Source organism: Pezoporus occidentalis, unplaced genomic scaffold, assembly GCF_034315485.1.
Source record: "Pezoporus occidentalis ecotype Australia unplaced genomic scaffold, CSIRO_AGI_Poc_V1 ctg96, whole genome shotgun sequence".
Lineage (NCBI taxonomy): Eukaryota > Metazoa > Chordata > Aves > Psittaciformes > Psittacidae > Pezoporus > Pezoporus occidentalis.
The window spans coordinates 2,756,144-2,780,818 of NW_026916325.1; the positions used below are offsets into that span (position 1 = coordinate 2,756,144).

General features: G+C 38.0%; 1 protein-coding gene across 11 annotated transcripts in view; it reads right to left on the reverse strand.

Moving 5' to 3' along the window:
* The window catches only part of PUM2 (pumilio RNA binding family member 2), a 78,850-nt gene that overhangs the window by 5,456 nt on the left and 48,719 nt on the right, over positions 1-24,675 (reverse strand). For 7 of the 11 annotated variants that reach the window (XM_062606353.1, XM_062606352.1, XM_062606351.1 and 4 more), the window contains 8 exons: positions 24,507-24,651; positions 16,828-16,971; positions 15,554-15,835; positions 10,601-10,837; positions 3,960-4,227; positions 3,284-3,413; positions 947-1,081; positions 525-662 (listed from right to left, as the gene is read on the reverse strand). In XM_062606353.1, the coding sequence (XP_062462337.1) occupies positions 525-662; positions 947-1,081; positions 3,284-3,413; positions 3,960-4,227; positions 10,601-10,837; positions 15,554-15,835; positions 16,828-16,971; positions 24,507-24,651 (1,479 nt within the window). The remainder of the gene's footprint in view (positions 1-524; positions 663-946; positions 1,082-3,283; positions 3,414-3,959; positions 4,228-10,600; positions 10,838-15,553; positions 15,836-16,827; positions 16,972-24,506; positions 24,652-24,675) is intronic. The other 4 variants (XM_062606350.1, XM_062606349.1, XM_062606357.1 and 1 more) reach the window with 3 other exon arrangements.

A 24,675-nucleotide genomic window follows, 5' to 3' on the forward strand; every position in this document is an offset into this window, starting at 1 on the left:
TACCACCCTCCTTCACTTCACACTAGCCCATATATAGGTAATACTAGTATATTTCTTCAAAGTTATTTCTTTAATGATAGACGTTAACTGGGAAACACTGAAAGATGGGCTTGCAACAGAAGAAAATGGGAATTTTAATGAAAAATAAATGCTAGAGAGCAGCTGCTTTATTATTACATCAAAAATGACAATGTTGGAAGTTATGAAGGAAATTTGAAATGGCATTATCACAAGACTCAAACAGAAAGCCTGGCCTTAAAGCCAAATACTGTGTATGTATTTATACTGCATCCACTGGATGTATTTATAATAAACCTAAACAGGTTTTCCAGAGCCTTATCTCTAAGAGATTCATCTTTTACAGCGTTAACTGTCTCTGACAGGTTTTCCATTTTATTATTCCTTTTTCATCCTACTTAAGCTGACTGCAAAGCTTCAAACACTATCTTGTATATGCAAACGATGGAGAAAGATCTGCAAATCAAAACAACCCTACAGAAGAAGAAACAAACTGTTGACACTACCTGTCCTTTAAATGCGTCAATGATGAACTGGAGTGACTGGGGTTGAACACACTCAATACATTTTTGTACAACATGGTTTCCATTTTGATCTTTCACACATTTCAGGACATGACCATCCAATTCTTTCACCATTTCGTTCTGAAAAAAAAACAAACCAAAAACCAAACAAAACCTCAAAAAAAAAAACCCAAAAAGATTATCCTTGTCTTTACAATATTTCCCCCCCCCCTCAAAGTAATATTCCATTTCCTCCTAACTGTCCAATCTTCACATTCACTCGTGGTTTACTTGTGTACCTCATTAAACAACTATTTTAGTTCCCAGGGCATTTTATAATGTTGATCATTCCCTTCAATTTAAGCAAGTAAACAGACAGACACAATAAAAAGAAACAAAATTAAAAAAGTATAACTCTAACTTACAATTACCTGCTGGTCAGGCGAGACTGACTCAAGTGCTTTCTGAATAACGCGACAACCATACATCTGCAGGGCTAATGGCAGAACATGACCACGTATGCGTGTTGCTAGGGCTAGCTTCTGATCCAGGCTTCCAAACTGCAAGAAAACAAATATGCTGCTAACAAATGAAGACATATTGCAGCATGCTGGAATCTACATGTCAGAGGAAGTACTTTCATGATGTATTTTTTACTGGGTACCTCAAATAATTTTTCCCTTTGTATTTTTGTTGGGTATATTTATCAGAATCTTTTGTTTTCTAAATGCAACATTTTGTAATATTCCAAATTCCAGTCACATACCTGCTATCAAATGCATGACCTTGAAAGACAGGAGAAGAAACTGAAGTAGTTTATATTTGTCTGTTGGTAGGAATGTTTGAGTGCAATAACCCATTTATTTAGACAAATTACACCAGGCAAATTAATTACCGATTCCTATAACATATTAAATCAGATTTTCTTTGGTATCTCAATTTTTTTCTGATCAGTGTATCTTACATCTTGCATACAGTAAGCAAGCTGTAACAGGAAGGGGAGGGGGAGAAGATTTCAACCCTTGAAATAGCATCTTGGTAACTTCATGTGGATTGAAGATCATTCTCACCATTGGCACTTTGGGAAATCTAGAAGTACCTGGGGTTTGCAGAACAAAATCACAATGTTTTTGTGCAGTGGCTGGATTAAGAGTATAATTCAATCAACGTTTTTCAGCAGAAACTAATTCCTGCCATTATTATTCCCTCCATGGCGCTACTACAACCTTCTGTGATGCTTCACACTGAGCAGAGCAGAACCCAGTTAAGCTTCATAATAGCACACGTAACCCTGTTCCCAGATCCCCACACAAGCTCCTGAGTTAGCACAATACAAGTGACCACACTGAAGTGTCCAGTGGGGTGGCACCAGTAGTATTCATGCAACACTGCTGAGAACTGCCAAACCCCATACATGTAGTCACTTGAGGCTGAAGAAAGTGCAACCAACTTCATCTTCCTACTTAAATAATGAAGTAAGGCCCTTACTACAACTAAGGCCTAGTGCACAGTTTTCTTGAGAACTCTTCTGCAGAATTAAGATGAAAACCATCCAACCTAACATGGAAAAAATCAGCAACTGATGACCCTTGGACAAGATCAAGGCAAGATCAACTACATGCCATACATCAGACACTCTTCAGATGTTTTGAGTTGTAAAAAAGCATGCAAAAAAGTGAACACAATTTCATACATTACATACTTAAAAACTACATTCCTGTTTACAGCAACCACTTTCACAGAATCATTTCAGTTTTCACAAGTGGGTACCCCATGAAACATAGATTCTGTAGAATGGTTTGGGTTGCAAGGGACCTCAAAGGGACACCTTCCACTACACCAGGTTGTTCCAAGTCCCATCCAACCTGGCCTTGAACACTGACTGGGATGGGGCAGCCACAGCTTCCCTGGGCAACCTGTGCCAGTGCCTCACCACCCTCGTACTAAATAATTTCTTCCCAATACCTAATCTAAATGTACCCTCTTTCAGTTTAAAGCCATTACACCTTGTCCTATCAATACCTGATCTTATAAATCCCTCTAGGGCTCTCCAGGCCTGTTTAGGTACTGTAAGGGATGTTTTCCAGCTTCACCTTCTATCCACCTAGACTGATACGGTCCTTGATTTAAAGTACAGTACGCTAGAGATTTTTCATACATATAATTTTTTACCAGAACACAGGTACTGCTTTTTCTTCTAGATGAAATCTTGTAACTTTCTGATAAGGCTTTGTCTTTTTTAACCCCATATTTTTTAACAAAAACAAAAGCTGTTTTAAGTACTAGTTCTAGTAATACTGGATATATCTTAACATCCCTTCATCAAAATCCTTCCACCTCAATACATTTTATGAGTTTCTTCATAGACAGCTCTGGATGAAGTTCACACAGCTATTTATGTGGGTGCAAGAGTATTTTCCTGGCCCACTTTTACCAGTAAAACTATCCTTCAAATCTTTATGTTCCACATCATCTGCTGAAAACCTCTGTAAATTATGCTAAAAGTCTTGCAAAGCCTGAGTGTGCAGCCTGTGAATTCACCAACATTCACCAATATATACACCATCAGTGTTAAGAGAAACTGTGCCTGTTATGAGAAGGAAGTGGGGGACAGAAAACAGAAAACACGTGTGCAGTGTTACATACTTGGGTTCTGTGGTAAAAGTCCAGTGGAATTCTGCTATGATGTTAAGAAAAAAAAATTATCAGATTTTAAAAGCATTTAATTCTAATTTCTGTTCTAACACTTAGTTTATGCTTACCTCGAAGAACTTCTGTATTACATAGTTTCCAAACACATCAGTCATCAATTGATATGCTGCTTGCAGGATCTCATTAAATACCATCTGGCGCTCAGCTGGAGTAGCTCGCTCCAGCTTTTGCTGTATAAATCTAAGTGCAAAAAAAGGTCCATTATGCTTTACATAAACAGCAGGAAAACCTCTCAAACGCTGTTTCAATGAGACACCTCAAAATTCCAAAGTAAGTATTCAACGTTTATAAAATTTATTAAAATGAAAGTAGTGCCTCTGCATATAAAAGGACACATTTTAGTAAAAACTTTCATTTGAGAAGGATTAAAGATGAAAAGAGTAACAATAACTAAGTACCTGATGAGGTATTGCTGAAAAATGATTTTACATTTCAGATGCCAGCTGTTCTGTTCTCTTAATCAATGCCTTTTTGATACCTAAATACTAGAGTTTACAAGTCTAGTTATGAGGCTATTTATACACTGAGAAGTTCTACAAGCAGCTAAACTTATACTACTTTTATAATGAGATTTCTTGGAGAAGAAAAAGGTCAATGTAAGAGCATGTGCTTCCATTACTGGCATGCTTTTTATTAAGATGACTAGCAGCTAATTCAAACATTTGATGTTAATATGACACTATCAAAGCAGTAAAATGTTATTAAGTTACTGACTACAATAATTACCTAGAACCATGCTGGTCTTGGGAAAACTCAACAATATGTCCAATAAGGTCTCTTAGTTGAAGATTAGGGAAACGATTGTTTCTGAAATCTTCCAGCAACCGACTACGTCCAGAAGGCATAATATCAGACCTACTGTAACGAAGGCGTGAAGGAGGGAAGAGCTGACTGGTGGAGCTAAAGAGACTGGAGGTACTTGCTGCACTGCGATACTTTGCTTCAGCTCCAGGTGCTGCAGAAATATAGCGACCACTACCATTTGTCAGTCCTCCTACAAGGAAGCAGTTCTGTCAGTAAAAGCCGTTAAGGAAAATAAGCACAGAAAAACATTAAGTGTACTAGAACTACAGATACACCCTGGAGCCAAAGAACACAACAGCATTGTCTTGTTATTTGTATTTACCTCATTATGGATGGAGGGGTTAAGATAACTTTAACTTTCAATAAATAAAACCATCCTCCTCATTTTTATTTTACGTGAAGGGCGCCAGGAAAAGATATGTCATTAGAAGAATATAACAAAGCAGGTAAAGTGAGCACCCAGACTTACAGAAACTTTAGAACTGGGTGGACCTTAGCTCAGTGGGCAGATTTCCACTTCACAAGTGGTACCGACTTAGAGCCTTGTTAGTAGTCTCAAAGTTAGCCAATTGTTTCAAATAGACCATGAAATCTGAACTACCCTTCAGTCCCTACTGAGGCACCTTCCCAACTTACAGCATTAAAGGGCATTTTCTGGGAGGCACACATGGTGCCTCTTGTGATGCTGTACCTGTTCTGCAGGATATGTGATGACTTCAGCATGCTAGGCTTTTAATCTGGTACCTCTTGTAAGCACCAAGTACGTCAAATTTCAAACCAGGTAGCTAAGAATGCTCTACTTAATTCTAAAACAACCAAAGATATCTAAAACTGAAGCTCCTTTTAGAGACACAAAATCCTCTCCTTGCTGCAAAACCAGTCATCACTCTCACTACACTTCATCTGTCCTTACTTCCTAAAAACTGAATTGCCTATATTTAGGTCCTACTCCTTTCTGCTAATGATTCCACCTACAGCTATCATCATCTCAGTCCTGTAGATTTCTCCTCATGTATTGTTTCCTAATCAACTGATATCACTCTGAACTCCTCCAGTAGGCCTCCCTCCTCTCCACTGTACAACAGGCAGCTATTATCCTAAGCAGCATGCAAACAAAGCATCTATACTATACTACAAGTGGAAATATTCAAAGACAATTCCCACCTAGAAACCTCAACTCTACTTTAAAAAAAAAAAAGACTGAAAACCAACAACCTAAAATTATCAAGTATGAATTGAAAAAGGAAAGCATTTGCAGTTTCCCTATCTAGAAAGTGACAGTAACTGAAAGCCCTTCCAAAGTCCAGAGAAGTATCTACACTTGTATTTAAAACAAACTGCAGTATGTGCTGTTTGAATGGTGCCCTATTACAAAATTAATTAATAAAAAACAAAATAAAAAAGAAATCAGCTGACAGGGCCCCAGCCAAGCATTTCTTTGGTTCCAAGTATTTATAAAGCCAGGCGACAACAGTGTTACAGTGGGCTGGTAATGTATTAATGGTAAAGTATCTTTTTCGTAAGGTCAAACTACAATACCAGAATCTCAGATGTTAGTGCTCTGCAAGACATATCAAGCATCACATCTATTGCACTGTAGAGGATTGTGCCCTAAAGTAGAAAAAATTAGTATTTATTTTACAATTAGTTTTCAAAATTCAGTGGTAAGAATCAATAAAGAATCAGTAAAAACCTTATACCTCACAATATCTTTTAAAACACACTAGGCTTTTATTTTAAATTAAAGCCTCTTAATTCACTACAGCCAGAAAAATACAGGTTTTCAATTATCATTTTTCATTTCCATGGACAATCACTAGTTCCTGGAAAGAGCTGGCAGCAATATGATACTAACAGACAAGAAGAAACAAGAAATCCAACATTCTGCAGTATGCAGAGTGATGTTATACAGTCATTTTTCTTCCAGGAACAGCCTTTTAAAGAAAAGTTATGCACCTGAAATTATGGTATTTCTTTTCTACATTATTTAGACATATTAATGCAACCCTAGCTTACCTGTAAATGCTGTGTAGTAACACTATCCAACGCCACGAGAGGGCAGCAAAGCCTATTTAAAAGGAAGCCTTGGAGGCTACTTTCCTGTTGTAGCATCTATCTTGCTCCACTGATCACATGCTCAATTCTGTGCCAGAAACTAAGGGCAGTTTTGGTTACATGTTCTCAAACTGCATGGCTATAATTATCATACAGCGTCATGGAATTGCACGTAAATCAGGAATTCTTTCAGTCATGTTTTTTTTTTAACGTAAATTAAGAAACTTGTTAGCTTTTAACAAATACACTACATATGTGTAGTAGAACTGCATGTACACAATACGTTTCAATCAGGATTATCAAGTCTTTCTTCAGCCTAGTTTGGGAACCACTCCTTTTCAAGACTTGTAAGATGACTATGCTGCAGCTGGGAGGCTCCTGTCTAGCCTGTGAAACTACTTCAGATAATCGCGTTAAGCAGGATCCTAACACAGGAAGACTGAAAACATACCCATTGTGCCTCGAAGAACCTGTCAGACTTCAAAAGCGCACAGAAAGCTTAACCTTGTAAACCCCTGGACACTATTATAAAGAACAGCAATTTAAAAGGTAATTGGCTTTCTTCTCATGTAACCTTTCATTACAGCAGCAGATCTGAAAAATACTTAAAACCCCTGAACTAAAAGCACATTGTCACAGGTACTTACTACACACAGTTATACTCTTGCATACAATGGACTATTTTCCTAAATATTGTACTTATTACTTTCTCAGTCCAAAACCATCAAAGCATTAATGTGGACATTCGGGATACCTGGCCTGCTTCCTGAAAATTGAGTGTGAACAGCTCAGAAAAGGAAAACTGGAATCTGAATTCTAGCTACCCAAATCCTGGTGGGCCTACTGCATCTCCATGTTCTTCTAGAACTGGGGACACTTGTTTCAGAGATTCTGAACTAAAAAGGTAACAACCTAGGTCTTTTAAATTATTTGGAGAACATGCTCTAATGAGTAAAAGCACCCACTCTAAACAGTTCTGCAAACACATTTTAAGACTGTATCAGGCATCACTTACAGCCACAGAATTACAACTCTCTGGGGAATAAAGAGTGCAGTTTGTTCTTCAGTTAGTCACTTAGCGATCACTACTGATCTGGTAAAACAAAGATCTCTAACGTAATGAATAATTTTGTTTTACAGTTTAATTGAATTTAAATCCCTGTGGCTAGTCCATAGGGAAGAAGAGGCACAGAGATATAAAAGGGATCTAGACCACCTAAACCAGAGCCTTACTAAGCTTCAAGGAGACAAAGCATGTTAGATTACTAAATCCTCAATGTCAACAGCATATTTAATGTAAAGGAGAACATGAAAATATTAAAAACTAGATCTAGACACATTAATTTTGACAGCATTAATCTGTCAGTACACATTACTAAACTATTTCTGCAGTAGTTTCTAACCAAAACATGAAAGAAATTTACTGCACAGTACCTGTTTAAATCAATCAGCAGTATTATTTTCTAGTAAAACACGTACGAGTAAACACTCAAAACTTGATTTCTACAAAGTATTTGCTCATCTGTAAAAATCCAACTGCACCTCATGCTCAGCTAAAAATTTCATCTTCATAGGGAAAACAGAATTACACATATATATGTACACACATACATATATATATAACGAATCAATGACAGTGCTTATTATGCCTGGCTTACCAAAGCGCTATGAGTACGTAACACAGCAGAGACAATGCAAAGTTCCCCACACTATTGCCAAGGGGCCTTTATTCCCACCCAGAATGATCACTTCTGAAGACAAAAGCATTAAACCTGAACTACTAGCAAGCTTGGCTTGCAAGGCACACAAAATAATTACCTCCAAAAGACCAGACTTTAAAAATCCTACTCTACACCAAACCCTTGAAATGCTGCAATGTACCATCAAACAAAGTAAGCACTATGAAGATAAAAGGCGTTTCTATAGCATAGGAAAAATACTTCCTCCTGATTTTGTCCCTGGGAGTGAAAGGGTAGTTCAAATTCATGACCTTACTGCTCCAACTGATTACAGTAAAGAAGCAGTTAACAGACAACTGACAAATCCCTTCAAATGCAGGAAAACTGACACTGGAACAAAGTAATTAACACATTCCTACTTTAGGATGTTGGATAAGAGTTGGTGAGAAAAGACAGAAAACAGTAAAATATCACAAATATCTTGTAAAAGGGAAATTGGTCTTTTAAGCTACAAACTGCAGCAGTGTCTGACAAAGGGGTTATAAAACCATGCACCCTTTCCCAGTATTGTGCTCTGGTATTCTGGTGGCTGAAACATGAGCAACTGAGTTTGATACCCTTTTTAAAACAGGAATTAAACTTAGCTGAACCTGTTGATATTAAGCAGGCAGGACAAGTTTTGAAAGTGGAGGAAGAGCTGCATTTGACAGGCATTATCAGAATACCAGTGGAAACTGCATGCAGACATGAACTTACAATGTTGTTCTACTCTGAAAAGTGATTACGTGATAATCATACCCTTCTTAAAATATACTCCCTTTGATTTCAGGTATAACTCTCACTTGGTGAGAAAGCTTTGCCTTCTTAGTTTTATTTTTTTATACCTGAGAACAAACCAAATGCTTCCAAAAAGTGGTTGATGAACACATCAGAATAAATTCAACAGGACAGACAATTAACTGCAGAAATAACCTTCAACTTTCTGTGCCAGTACACCTTAGATATAACTGCCCAAAGGCACAACACAGAGCAGACTGCAGAGAATGCTGAAAAAATTACTGCATTTCTGCCAGAGCAAAAATCCAAAAGACCTCAATTGCCAAAGTTTCAGACTGATCTGGTAAGGTAGCAAAAATTTACCCATAATCAAGGTCCACTTCATTTGGAAGATGAAGAGGCAGTACACATGGAAGCCATCAAGGTTGTGTCAATTTTCAGAGTACAACTGCACATTCTGGCCTTTACACACTGATCTAGAACATGATTTAACAAGCTACTAAGCTTAGTTCACACAGCCAAACAGCCCTAAACGGATTCAAATCAGTATTTAACAGTTTCTGATAACAGAGGTAGTCCTCTATACTGATCACAGTTTATTTTCTCAGCATTGAAAGAAGTCTTTCAACATTTATCAAATGTGAACAACACAAAACTTTGGCTGTTTTGAATTTTCGATAATGCCTTCCAAAGTTTGATTTCAGTATAGTTTTCAGCCATATGAAAACTATTGTGAGAGTACTTTGAACAGAAAGAAAGAAAGAGATTTCCATGATAACCCCATTGTCAGATGTTCAGAACTTTCTCAAAAGCCGCCATTTGGGCTGAAACTTTCCATGCTCGGTCTCAGCCCAAAGGTGCACTTTGTAGACCTGAAAAAGGAAAAAAGGTAAGTAAAAAAAAATAAAATGTGCTGAAACATCCCCTTGCCCTGTTTTACTTCGGGTATGCAGCACTTAACTGTGAAGGGGATACTGAACTAGAAATGTAATATATTTAAATTACTTTTTAAATCTTGTTATACAAATCACTCACACATGTCTCAAAGTGTATTCTGGTAGGCACTTTTAAAGTTTTGCCCATTTTATTTGTATTTACCGAAGTACAGGGGATTAGGTTGCCTGTTACATGCACAGAATCATGCACTGAACAGTTACTGGAACAACAGGCAATTCAATGTTGAGATGACATCCAGTTTCACTGTATGATTTTAGCATCCAAATTAAATGACCACAAATATTTGCAGTGAAAAACAGAGAAAGCTTATCAAGTAACCTCAGGTTAGAGGCGTTATCTTCTAAATATACTGCAGGCTGTGGCAGGGTTTCTTTACATTTGTAAACTATTTTTCTTTTTGGTGTTTTTTTTACGTTTGAGCCCCCATGTCATCTAACTAGCTCAAAAGATTTTCTAAACATTACTATCATCATTCCTTAAAAAAATGCATTTGATAACAGAAAGCCACCACTGATGAAGCCTTTGCTACTCCTTTCAAAATGCATTTTTTTTCCACAAGCCTGGTGCTAAACCGTCTTCCTGGCAAAGCATCTGGGCCACAGGATAGTAGGCTCACTGATACACAAATCACCTTTCAATGTTTTATACCGAGTCCTTTGCACACTTTCCTACTTTAGAAAAGTAGGGGGCAGTAGTGAAAGTCACTGTTAAACACAGTATTGTCTTAAAACGCCCTTTAAGTGGTAATACATTGAAATAGAAAAAATGTAATGCACCTTTGCTTGTCATACTGTAGAAACATAATACACAAGGAACAGTAAATCTTACTGGTCTCTCTACCGGGCTTCTGCAAGGGAAGAAAAACCACTTGTTGGCCTGATACTGCAAAACACTGAGTGCCCTCCATTGTTAAATCAAGTAGCATTTGAGAGCACTCTTCACCTTTCAGGAATGGGCCTACTTCATTACAAAACTGTTTAACAGCAAAGGTAACGTGACATCTCTTACGCAACACATATTTTACACACAGAAATACATACACACATACAAACAAAAAGTGGTTTTTTTTTGTTTTTTGTTTTTGTATTTTTTTACCTAAATGCAAACTGGATGAGGATCCATGTGATGAAAGTGATGGCGGTGGCGTAAGTGAATGTCCTGGCGTTTGGCTTGGCAGAGGCATGCCTATTGGACTTGGAGAGGAGGAAAATCCCAGACTATTGTAAAATGGCTGCCCTATGGGTGCTAGGCTGCTACTAGATCTTTTGTACAAGTCAGAGCTAGTAGATAGAGAATCTCTCCTTGTGGCACTACTACTTGCAGAACTGCCAACTGAAGAAGAAATAAAAAGACCCTAATTACACAGTGTCAACTGAATGAAACCTATCCCCAACTACAGCTGGGCAATAACAGATGCGATCACAATAATTACAGCAATCGTTATGACAAAGACAAATTACTGTGATTACCACACATGCTTTTAAGTAAATCTAAGTGAGTATAAACATACCACTGATAAGTAATTTCACCAATGCCCATGTCTTTCAACATTTCATTCTAGACTTCTCACAGTAATATTGCAGTACTCTGATTTACCCTCCTGGCTTCAGGCTTTGGGACAAACATGGAATTTAAGAGATTAAGTTACACTAACACTTTATAGAACAAATGATTCTAAAAATATTCCCACTGAACTCATTGATAATTGCTTTTCCACTGTAAATTATCAGTCAATGATACTTGATTTCAGGAAAAAGGCTCAAGACAATTGGTTGTTGTTGTTTAAGGGTTCAGAAAACAATTTATGTTCCTGTTCAGCTGTTTCTGAACTTCCTCTTGTTTGTGAACCCCTCACCTGTAGGAAAAAAAGAACTACTTAAAATTCCCTATAAGAATTATGGTTCTCAAAGAGGTGTTTTGAAAAGATATTATAAAGAGGGAATAAATAGGCTAAGAACAAGATGAGAAGCAGAGCAGAGAGAAGAAAATTACGGTAAGAAACTAAAAATGGAACTTTACTGCTACCAGTATTTCTGAAAGTTGAATTAGACTAGAAGCTTGGATAGCAGTATATTACTGAAGGACTGATTATCCTGCACAGCACCATTCAGCAGGGTAATGAACAGTCTAGGATAAATTAGGAGAATAAAAAGCTTTTAGAAGTGTTAAATTCTAGTATCTGTTGAGTACTAGTGATATATTAAACTAGAGTGCCTATTTTAAACACTGGAACATTATTATACTCATGAACAAAACCACATTCTGGATATTTTGATAACAAAGATGCTTCTTAAGCTGAATTTGGAAAATCTGATTTCTACTTCCAATTTAAAAATGAGAAGGCCAGAATTTACACTTCCATCATCTTTACCCCTGTCAGGTACCTTCCTACTAAAGCTATCAGCAGGACCCAATATAAAGGTTGCCTGATACTTCCTATTTTAAGACCTTTTTTTTTTTTTCTCATAACATTAGCAACTTGGCCAGTACTTTTCATGGCAGGTACCCGCTTAGACCAAATTTTGCAAAGTAGTTATGCCCAAACAACACTGCAATTTCAGAAAAACAGGCAAGGAAAGATGCTTTATGCTTAGCAAAATAATCCAGCTACCTATTATATGAGAAGTTAATGCTTCACGTACTCAGACCAATATGCTAGCAACAGAAGACCTTACTTTCACTTTAGCTCTGACGGAGCTAAAAATCTTAGCAAATATCACAGTTCTTACAAGTTTAGCACAGATCTCCTACAGACGCACAGGTGAAAACTTAAAACTCCTGTCCATACACAGCCATGTCTGAGATGGCTGACAGAGGTTTTCCCTGCAATTTAACTTCTAGGCGTCTGTGTGCCATGCCAAAAATGGACTCAAATTGCTGTCCAAGGTCCCACCTTGTGTTTGGAAAGCGCATCAGACATTGTGAAAAGGAAGCCTTCTACTTCAAATGCAGAGGAGACAACAGCCAAACACAAGAAATACACCAAGGAAAAAGGTAAAGGGAAAAAAAAAAAAAAAAATCAGAAAAAGGAAACCAGAACAAGGAAGAGAGAAAGGTCAGACAGGAGCCAATAAGAACACTGCAAGAAAAACTGCAAGCACTTTCGAAACCAGTGGGACTGAAGATGAAGAGAGTGGACCTGAAGAAAAGTTAGGCTGTGGAAGGTATATGTAACTGTGGGTCAAAAAGACTGGAACAGCAAGCTGCTGATGGGCACATTACACAGTACAAGCAGAAACAGAAACATATTTGGAAGGGAAAATGAGAGACAGGTGTTGCCTGGAAACTGGGAAGGAAGACATACTAGAGAAGAAGCCAAAAGGAAAAGATACTGGACTAACTAGGCAAGGAGTCTGGGAATAAGAAACCAGAAGAGCAAACTAAGGCAGCAGTTGAAAGAAATCTCAAGATTTAAGACTAGCTGTACAAGTTCTGGCTCGGCTACAGAACTATGTGAATGTTAATACAGCGCTACATGAGGGACTGTTATTTCTCTGGCTATTAATAAAACCAAGCAAACTTTAGTCTGCTTTCAGAGTGTCTTACTCAGCTAAATTACTGCAGCTTAACAAGTTACTGTGAACCAGCTGAGCTGCATTTTCACACACACACACAAACAAAGCTCACAAAACCCAGCTTGAATTAGCTTACCCCTCTTCACCACTATCTAAGGTAATGCAATTACTTTACACTTGTTACACGCCAGAAATTGGCATCTGGAAAGCTGCCATAGTGGATCCAATTCTTAGTTACCTCTTAAGCTGCAGTAATTTATCATGTACCTAAACCTTTAAATGAAGTATGAGTGACCTCATAATAAAAGAGACAGTAAAGTACGAACAGCCATTTATATGGTATGTTTGCCTCTTCTGGTTTTTATTCTGTGATTCAGCCATTTAGCTACAACATGTTCACCGCTGCATTTTTTGCAGAGCTATTATTTTTTTCCCCCTGCAATAACTGAAATCATAAGGGGAAGATCTGTATTGCCATCTGTCAATCTTCATGGCTATATTTTAACTGACATTCAAGCTTTACAACACACTACGGGGAGTTACAAAGAAGCTGAAACTTTGGCAAATAAAAAATTGAACTTGTTTTTAATTTGCCTCAACAAGTAATAACCCTATTTGTGTAAGTACTCATCAGTGTAATTAATTTCATATGTGCATACTGCTCAGAACTCCTTTAAAAACAAATAATAACCAGGAAGCATTTTTAAAGTGGCTGTTATGGCAAGTAGAATTTATACTTGGCAGAAGGGCACTTTCAATATATTTTTATTCAAATGATATTACTAAAAATATTTCAGGTTTTGATAGCACCTTTCATCAGCACTTCCCAAACTGCAAGAGCATAGGCTTCCTGATTCCCTGGGGAAACTACCATGCTAACTAAATCACCTGGGATACTGCTGTAAGATTTCAGCATATGTTGTCTATGCTGAAGGCTCTGGACAAAGCTTGAACTGACCTCTGCTACAAGAAAAAAGCTTAATCTCCTGTGCCAGAAAGAACTATGCTGAGTAGAGTAGATACACAACTGAAATTTGTATTCTACGGAGTAATGTTGGATAAAGACTTAAATGAGTGCAGTGGATTCAATATGCAATATCACTAACTATCAATAAAATGAAAACGTAGCTAAAGGGGAACACAGCTGCTAAGAATTCACTGAAATCCTGCAAGTAGCTCAGGACAAATTATATTACAAAATACAGTACCTGGATAGCACAGTTACTTTTAAATAAGATTTACCTGCTGTGATATTATAGAAAATTAAGAAACCCTACATGACTGAGTAGGCTCTGCATTTTTATCCTTTTGTTAAAGACGGTCTTTAAAATCAGGTATTAGAGGGGATCAGTGTTAAACTTGATTCTGATTTCCTAGCTTTAGTTTTGTTCAAGTGAATAGTTTTTTAGGTTACTTATGAACAACGACGAGAAAATCACTGTGTTATTATGCAGTACATTTGGTGTTAGTATTCATCTCCACTTAGCTACCAAATAACAGGTATTGTATTTTAACTCTGAAGGGCATCTTTTTCCTTCTGCTTTTCCATATATTAAGCTATCTTGTAACAATCTTTTTAGATTTCAACATTTAGGTTTTATTTCCCTTGGGGCATTAAATTTCAAAAAGAATACGGCTAGAGTACGTAAGTTTTCCCCAATTCCTACCACTCTGCAAGATACATAAGACTATAAAGACAGTCCATGGATGAAATAATAATAATAGCTGTGACTTAAAGAGACTAATAGACAAAGTAAATATTCTTTAGAAAAGATAATTTGTCTTACTAGTACTAAATCTGAAAAATAAGAAAACCTACCCTGCATATTTAAAAACTGTGTGATTAGGAAATTTCTGCTTCTGGGCAGAAGGATGATGGCAACATTAACTATTTTTTTTCCTTGTTCAATACAAATAGGTTGATAATATTTAGGAGCATCTGTTGAAGTCATTTAAGGCCCCAGACTTGCACAGAACTATTTAGGCTTAACTGTATCTAAGATTAAATCTACCAGAGTTAACAAGGATTATACTTGAGTATTAAGTGTTTTCATTTTATAAATCCTATGTGGTGGAAACATACACTTCAATATTAGATCAAATTTAGAAAGTCACATCCTATTTAATTTTTTTTTAGAACTTGGAATTTTCCTGACATGAAAATTACACAGAAGAATACATCTCTCAAACATCATCAACTGTTACTTTAAGCACAGAATGAAGAATTCCTTGATAATAAAAAGGTTACTAAAATCAGTTACAAACTTCTGGGGCAGAGTACAGTGATCAATATGGAAAAGTGTTTTGGAAGTATCTATGACTACAGATCATCCTTCAAAAATACATCTTCTATATAGAGCTCAAATGAACTTAAACCCCCTTTTTTCTTCCCTGTAATTTGTTTTAAATTTGAATAATCTATTTTTGCATTCTTTTTAGAAATGTATGTGTATATATGATGACTGGATACAGATACATTTTTTTGCTTAACACAAAAGTCTCACAGAATTTCCTCACTATATTAACAACCTACCTGATGAGCCAAATCCACCAAGTGCAGAGCCGATAGCTGCTCCTAAAGAGCTGCTACTTCCAAAGCCAAGAGATGTGCTTCCTGGTTGGCCAGGACCATGTGAAAAAAGGGAACTGCTCTGGGAGTTATTGGTCAAAGAGTTACTGCCATAAAATGAATTGGATTGTAGGCTACTATTTGTTTGCTGTTGCTGTTGTTGTGGCTGGGCACTAAGTGGCCGAAAAAGACCGTTCGTGGCTCCCGCAAGATTGTTTGCTGTTCCTCCAGCTGAAGCAGCTGCAGCTGTAAAACACATGTTTTCAATCACAATTACTCTCTTAAACATTTCTGACTGAAAATAGGCTATTCAGGTCTAAACTGTATTTTCTTGAAGCCCTCTTTAACAAGCAGAAATTCAAATATTAAAGGACTTAAAAGAGACTTTCTAGTATTACAGTCTTCATTACCCAAGGAAAAAAATGAATAAAGCATATGTTGTAGGCTAAACAAGGCTGTACAATTGTTAATGTAATTGAGAGAATTTTCAGTGTAAACATACAAGACATTACTGTTTACTGAACTGTACTTTTATATTCAAAGTTGCAATAGTACAGTAGCAGATAAATCATTCAAAGACATCTTCAACTGCTGATGTCTAGAAGCAAGTTCTGCATCGAGAAAAAAAGCTTACAGATTAACTTAAAATCTAATTTTCTGAACAGATTAATTTAATCTAGTGCTAGTATTTAGTTTAACGAATGCAATAAATACAACGGTTCAGTAAAGTAGTACCAGACCTCATCACTGCCAGAAAGAGAAAAAAGAAAACCAGAGACTTCATGTAACTAATTCTCCTCTTATGCTGTCCATTCTAGCTTTTTTCCTTGCCTCATTTTTCAGAAGAAAATACGTTCAAAAGAAAAGCACAGCAAGGCCCAGAGCACTCAATCATCTTCTGCCAGGCCGAAGCAATAAAATGCTTCTTAGGGAATGCCATTCAGGGGACTGATGAGAAGTGCATGCTATATGCATGAGGAGAGGAAAGGGGAAAATGCTTATATCTGACAAGCAACAACATCTGCAGAAACACGTCTGTATAGCTATGGGGAGAGGACTGTAAATTTTAATTAAAAAAGGAAAACTACTTCTCTGAGAAAGAACCTCAGAAAAAGGGAGGCAACAGTGTAAGAGAGCAATCATGCATGGTATATCCTTCACAGCTAGGAAATTGCACAGACGAATACAAAATACATCATCAAATACTCATCAACCTCCACACAAGATAAAATACTTACCTGCTTGTGCTGCTGCAGAACTGATTATAACAGGAGTTGAGGCCACTAATCTGACTGGTGCTCCAAGGCCGGTTCTTGCTCCAGGGCCTACTACTAAGGCACCAGTCTGATCATAATAGGCAGTGGGAGCTAGTACTTGATAGCCTACAGAACAAAGAACAAAAGAAATAGTAGCATAGCGTCATGATTTAGTATTCTGAACCCAGGACATACAAATAGTCTCAGCAGTCAGCTTTTTTTCTCTCCTTGAAATAGTCTTGACAACAAACTACAAGGCGGAAAACAGCACAGCTGCCATATGGCCTTAGAACATTTACTGGACATCAAAATAAAACACAGTGATCATCATAAAAGACTGCGACAAAATCTTACTTAGGAATGCTTTACATAGTTTGTTAAAACTAGAATAACAGCTAAATTTAGTGAAGCTGAATTTTATTTTCAAAGTTAACAAAGTAAGCTTCATAGTGAGAAGGTGCAGGAACACCATTGGTCATATTCAGATTACAGAACCAACTTCTTTCAGCAACTGAAAATGTTATACATTTATCTTGTTGACTATTCTTATAAAACAATAAATCAAAACACAAAAGAATTTCAATACGCCTCCCATGTTCATATACTAATTCTTTTAAGAAAAAAGGCGAAATTATAAAAATCACACATCTATCTTTGTATGTGTAAGAACCAAGATTTTGCACACTATTTTAAGTCAGTTTCCATGTATGTTCAGAACTAGGTCTAGCAGAGTTCTCTCTGAAATACATACAGACCTAAACATAAAAACCTGGACCTCTAATTCCAGGTGAGTACCTCAGTCACCAGGCTTCCAAGTCACATTTTCTCCTCCTCAGTTTCTAAAACATCTGTGTAACCTCCTCTGCCTAGATGCCTTGCTCCAGAAACAGCTAGAAACACCATCTACCTACTGGCCTGGTGTTTAAAATACTCTGCAGGGAAGCTGGAAACACAGATCCAAATTCTCTCACACCAAGAAGATCTGCAGATATGAACGAGACTCCAATAGTAACTGAACAGGAGAGGAATGGTTACGATCCACATATTTAGGTTCAACTCACTGTTCCAGAGAGGAATGTGCTATACTTTTTTGGAAAACTTGCTATTACTATCATTCCAAACCTGTTTGCTCTCACTGCTCACCACTTCTTTTGTATTCCAGGTGCTTCTGCTTTCTCTCTCACCAACTACATAGCAAGGCAGTTGTCCTCCACAGAGCTTGTCTGAAAGTTTGGCTAGTTAAAACCAGCCAAAACAGGTTCCTACTATTGAACTGGTCAGGAAACCTTCACTGTAGGTTCCACTGCCTCTTCCACCTACAGGATTGTGGTGTGCTGCTCTACTACTAAGAAGGGCTGCTACATTCCCAAGGTAGGGAGAAGTCAGTGATGGCTGTCTTTTTTACTGCAGTTCAGTAGAAAAAACAGCATAGAGTACCAGATGATTAGGAAAGCTCCACATATGCTCCTGCACACATTAGCAGTTACTAGTACCTACATAATTTCTACCTTTACTTGTAGCACATTCTAATGATAATCCCATGTTGGTCCCACCATTTGTTACTGTTGTATCATAAAACCACTGTTTCAGAACTAATATTTACCAGTATTCATTCTGCCCTGCCCCCTTCAAATGTGCAAATCCACGAATATACAGCAGTATAAAAAAGGCCTGATCATATATTTACACCCTTGTGCTCATAAGAGGCTAATGCACAATATTTTATAGAACTTCACACCCACAATGTAAACAAGCCTACTTCCAATGCAAAATACTGGGCAAAACAAAACCACAACCAAACCAAACACTAAACCAAAAACCAAACCAAAAAACCCCAACCTGACACAGTACTGCACAAATTAAATGTACTAGGATTAACGCTAATGCAGTAAAGTTAACTTTCATTTTCTAAAATAACTGATTAGTATGAATGCTGCACTAAAAAAAATGGAATACACTTGCACTTGCTCTCTGCTCTAGAAAATGCTTAATTTCTCTTGATATTTCCTTGCCATTGTCTTATCTGTGATGCCACCCACAAACAGGCTATGTCAGTAATATCAAGATGCCATCCATCACAGAAGGTTCAAGCTATGACTGGATGCTTCTGTGTTCCTAATCTCAGAAATGAACACATTCTGAACTGGAATAAGAGGCCTCTTAGCTTTCTACTCTGATCTACTAAAACAAAGCAATGTAGGACTATTTGTGAAATTGCCAAGATCTTGCTAAGTGCACCTGCAGCCTCAAGGGTATAAAAATATTTGGTCTGACATCAAAAATTCAATTTCAGAGAGACCATCCCATATCAGATTTAAGTAACTGAAGAACAGCTCTCACAGCAAAACTTAACTCTTCTCCTTTCCCTTCCTTCACAGTACTCTGCAATCTTTGCACTTCACCCCAGAAAGGTGAACACAAAATTTAGAACTATTTCCAGCCTTCTCTTTTATCAAAGATAAGATGATGACTTGCTAGGTCTTCTCTAATTCCCTCTCTCTTTCTGTTTCAGTTTTTATTACCTCTCCATTCACCATCACCTCCCTGTGGCTATGCAATTCCCACTCCAGATTAACAACTATCAAAGCTCCTTACAGTGCCTTCACATTGAAGGTTACTGTAGTCTTCCACTGCGACCAAAAACCTAAACCATACTCTGCTTCCTAATCAGTTTCTGATCACACCTCTTATTTTAGAATGCAACTGCTCTATCCACACTTACTGTCCCTAGATCAGCAGGGAATATGAAAGTAAACAATCTGGTTTATCAGTAGTGTGCTTTGCTGAAATGATTTTTAATTGTCTTTGAAACTAGAGACTCTGAAAACTTTCGGAATTCTTTTCACAGAAACTTTAAATGTTCTTAAAAGAATGAGAGGAAATCTGTTCTGTTGGCTCATGCAGCCCTTTCTTAGTATTGCTTTTATCCATCCAGTAATTTCTTCAGTGGCTTTCACTGGATACTTCACAGTCTCTTCTCACATTTTTGTATGCAATATCACAAAGCTCTGCCCAGATCTCCTACTCCCTTCCCTCTATGCAGCTTCTCTTGTTGATGGCACCCAAATATATGTCAGAGTTTGTCACTTCCCTCTACTCAATTTAACTTAACAGATGTGACACTTCTTCCTGCCAACTCTATTATCTGCCCCTTTTAACACTACCATCCTGACACCTCTCTCTCTCTCCCCACTCAGGAGCATAACTCAAGAGCAAGTCATTGTAGAGTCCTCTCTCCTAATGCAGAAAGTTTACAGCTTCTCCTTTCTCAACATGCCCAAGATCTGATTATTTTACTCTGCATACAGATTTGAAAAATTATTCAGCTCTTGATCTTCCGGCTTTCCTTAAATGCTGCAGTCTTCACTTCTGTCCTGGGTTCAGCAGTAGCAGCCATTTTTCTCCTTCTTGGTAGCTGGTGCATTGCTGTGTTTTGACTTTTGGCCTGGGAACAGAGCTGATAACAAGGATGTTTTAGTTTGGCCAAGGGCTTTGTGAGCCTCATGCTCCGCCAGGGAGGAGGGGAAGCCAGGAGGAAGCAGAGACAGGACACCTGACCAAAACTGACCAAAGAGGTATTCCATACCACAGCACGTCATGCCCAGGATGTAACTGAGAGTTACCCGGAAGGGCTTGGACTGCAGGGTTGGAGGAGGTATCAGTCGGTGCTTGGTCAGGCTGGGGGAGGGCGAGTTATCGGTTGGCTGATGGTGAGGTGATGTATTCTCTTCCCTTATATTTCCTTTATCATTGTTATCACTGGTGGTAGCAGTAGTGATTTGTGTTATACCTTAGTTACTAAACTGTTCTTATCTCAACCCGTGGGAGTTTCATTCTTTTTGATTCTCCTCTCTGTCCCTCCGGAAGTAGGGGGAGGGCAAGAAGGGGGGCAAGTGAGTGAACAAGCTGTCTGGCTGGGTTTAAACCATGACAACTTCAGTCTCCCAAGCTCACCAAAATCTGAATCACTGTAACCTTTCATTTGTTCCAATGAAGATGTATACTCCTATCTTTGCACTTGCCCTCACACAAATTCAGAACTTGCTATCCTACCAGTAAGTGATTTATACTTTCTATAACCACTGTAACTTTGCCAATATTGTAACTCCCTGTATGTCTGCCACAATTAAATTTTACTTCTATTTATACTTCCTGGAGGCATAGAATGCAAGACCCACTGCAATGTCACACTTTAAGCTTCTCTAACTAATAAAAAATTCAGTGCCAATAGACAAAAATTGTTGATTTTAATGTTTTATACATGTTTTCCAGACAACTTGGTTTACATGCCCACTTGCATGCTAGATGCGCTATTACAGTCAGCGTTAATGGCTTCACTTGCATGAATTCAGTCAGACTAAGTCATATCTGATCTAGCCAATGCAGTCAATGAAGCCTTCGGAGGGATTCAGATGACCCACCGCTAGACATCTATTTTAGGGTAAGCTGAGCGGCTCTGCAGCCTTTGGATGGCAACTGCACTAGGGAGGATCTTCACTGAGCACAATGACTCCTTAGACAACCAAGGTCAGGTGCAGATTCCTCAAGCAGGACAACTAAGCAGAGTCCAGCCACTGTCTGTGTTGAGGACTGGTTTTATTCGTAGAAAAGAATGTATCCTGATCGTATTATGATGAAATTGGGAGTACCCTCTGGCTTTGTCTTGAAAGTTTATGCAATAAGAAACTGGTTTACAAGAATCCTCGTTACTGAAAGACTTGATAAATTAGGACTGAAGAATTTAAACCAACTGCACAACTCCAATGCAAAATGTATTTCACTTCTGATGCTTTTAAAAGAGAAGATGTTTTTTTCTGGAAGAGATTTAACAGAAAAATTACGTTAAAAGTAATCTGGAATTCAGACACTTTGCGCTTAGGATGAGGTATGTGCCTTAAGTGCTACATGAATACAACTCCCTGAACACTTAATATAGAAACACTTGAAATATCAAATCTGAAAAATAAAACAATCCCCTAGTTGGGACAGCTCATGAATTTCATTCAGCATGAAGGCTGTGGCAAGGAGAAAGCAGCAGAAACAATTTAAAGACAGCAGCTGGACAAGTTGAATAATATACTCATTTATTAGCTCACAGTGAAGCCTAACTACAGATATTGTCTCTGTAAAGAATATTCAAAACCTAGAAACTCAGTTTGGACTTACACTTTCTTGTAACACATCTAAGTCAATTGAAACAAGAGTTTTGCATATTTTCTTCTTATTTATTACATATGTTCAGCAGCTACTACCTGGGATTCACCTAATCACAATTTGCTACCTAGATGTAATTTACTCATCTTGACTCAATTTTACAGTAAGTGGATAGAAAAAGGCAGCTCTGGAGCAAAATCCACTTTATCCTAAATCAGGTAACTAAAATAGAGGCAGATGAATCAAGAGTAAAAGTTCCTATTTCTTTTCACTACCTACAGAAAGAGCCTTAAGTATCTAGACATGTAAAACAGTATCACGATTCCCATCTAAAGTGGCCTGTATCCTTTTCATCATCCTGTATCCTTCTCTTTCACCTAAGAAGAATCACCATTACTCCCTATGACTCACTACAAAACCATCTTATGATGACTGAGAAAATAAATGCCTGGTTTGCTTATATTTTGAGCCTTATTCCCTGCAACAGCATGGTCAGTAACGTTGAACGTCAGTTGCACACAATTCCTATGACAGAACAGTAAAAATCTCTGTCTATCCAGGCATGCAGCAGATGGGACCAAGAAGTACCCTATAATGGAAGCTGAATAGAAAGACCCCTGCCCTCATGGAAAACCTCTTGGGGCTTAGAATCATAGAATAGTTAGGGTTGGAAAGGACCTTAAGATCATCTAGTTCCAACCCCCCTGCCATGGGCAGGGACACCTCACGCTAAATCGTATCACCCAAGGCCTCATCCAGCCTGGCCTTGAACACTGCCAGGGATGGAGCATTCACAACCTCCCTGGGCAACCTATTCCAGTGCCTCACCACCATAACAGGAAAGAATTTCCTCCTTATATCCAACCTAAACTTCCCCTGTTTAAGTTTGAACCCATTACCCCATGTCCTGTCACTACAGTCTCTAATGAAGGGTCCCTCTCCAGCATCCCTGCAGGCCCCCTTCAGATACTGGAAGGCTGCTATGAGGTCTCCACGCAGCCTTCTCTTCTCCAGGCTGAACAGCTCCAACTTCCTCAGCCTTCCTTCCTTGTGAAGGAAGTCCAATCTTCACATAAACTCAGCAATGCAAGAGCCTATCCTGCATTTGACCACTCAGTATTGATTTTAATCATCCCTTTGGAGAGGGGGCTTTTTTGTGGGGTTTAAGAACTATCCCTGACTTAAAACAGATGCTTTATTTTTTTGAAAATAATGCTCTTTTTTGTGACATTAAGTCACAAATCTGGGCTGGCTCAAGGTCTCACATGTTGATCTGAATCAAGCTAAATCTCACAGGCTTTTTACAAGTCATGGACCATCGGCCTGTTTTAGAAATCCATGTCCACAGTGAGAACTAATAAGTAATACTACCCCACCTCCACCCCAGGCAAAGACATACAAAAAGAAGTACAGATAAACCTTTGAAGCATTTGCAAAAAGATGTTTATAGCATCTCTGGTATCACTGCAGGCTTTCTCCACTGCTTTGGTGAGGTGCAGAGACACCATTTGACAGGTGCTATGACAGCACACTTAGTCGATTCCTCATTTTATGTGGAAAAGAAAGATGCTAAAAGCTGCATGGTAAGAAATAAAAATGGCAGTTATAAAACAAAACAGAAAAGAAAAAACACAAGAGCCAGACTGTTCAGCAGCTAGAGGCTTAGAATCTGATCATGAACAGAAAATGCACAATGCAGTCCCACAGCATCCAGTAACAAATTAGCTCTGATTTCTGAAGATTATGAGGCATTTGACAGCAGTGCTGACAGAGGAGAATCTGTACAAGTCAAACTTGGTTTCAACTACCTTCATCATTAACTAACTTAATCAAGTAAAATCTTAGCTTTCATATTGAAGAACAGCCAAGTATAGTTAACTTGTCCTTGCTCAGGTAATCATACCAAATACCTTAAAGTGATGCTGAACTTAAAGCTAGTACATTTATGACATATGTACTGAGACTAATACTTATCCCACGGGTATAGTCAGAAGCCATGTATGCTAAAAGGATCTGAGGCTCCAAGCTTTAGAGTGCTGCCAGTTTAAGCACAGTGATCTTCAGAGATGACTAAGCAGTAATATTCTTTTAAATTCCTAATTTTGGATTCTGCATTTTAGATTTTATTACTACATGCTGCAAGTAAAACATCACTTCAGGAAGACAAATTAATACTTCCTGTTGCATCAGAATAACCAGACAATTCATGACCTTTTAAGACAGCATACAGTTGCTTCATTATATATGAATTTCTCCTGCAAAACCCAACCATACTCCTTGTGCACACATTTGTGACAACAAATACAAGAGAAAATGCCCAAAACTTCTTGTGCTCTAGAAATGCTGTGCCAGTATTTTAATCCAACTGAACAATATAAAACTATGTAGAACTCAGTTCTAAGCAGCTTACCATTAACATAACAGATTGACTCTCCAAGTCTTGTTATGTAATAACACCAACATTTTAAGTATCAATGATTCTCTCAATCCACTGGTAACATACATACCTGGCATACCTGTAGCAAGACCCTGACCAAAAGCCAAAGCAGGATTTGCTGCTGCTGCTGCAGCTGCTGCAAGTGACTCTGCCTGTTGCCCTTGCTGACCCTGACTGGGAGTAAGTGGGCGTTGAGTTGCTCCAGCACGCAGAACCTGGAAAAGACCAATAAGACACCC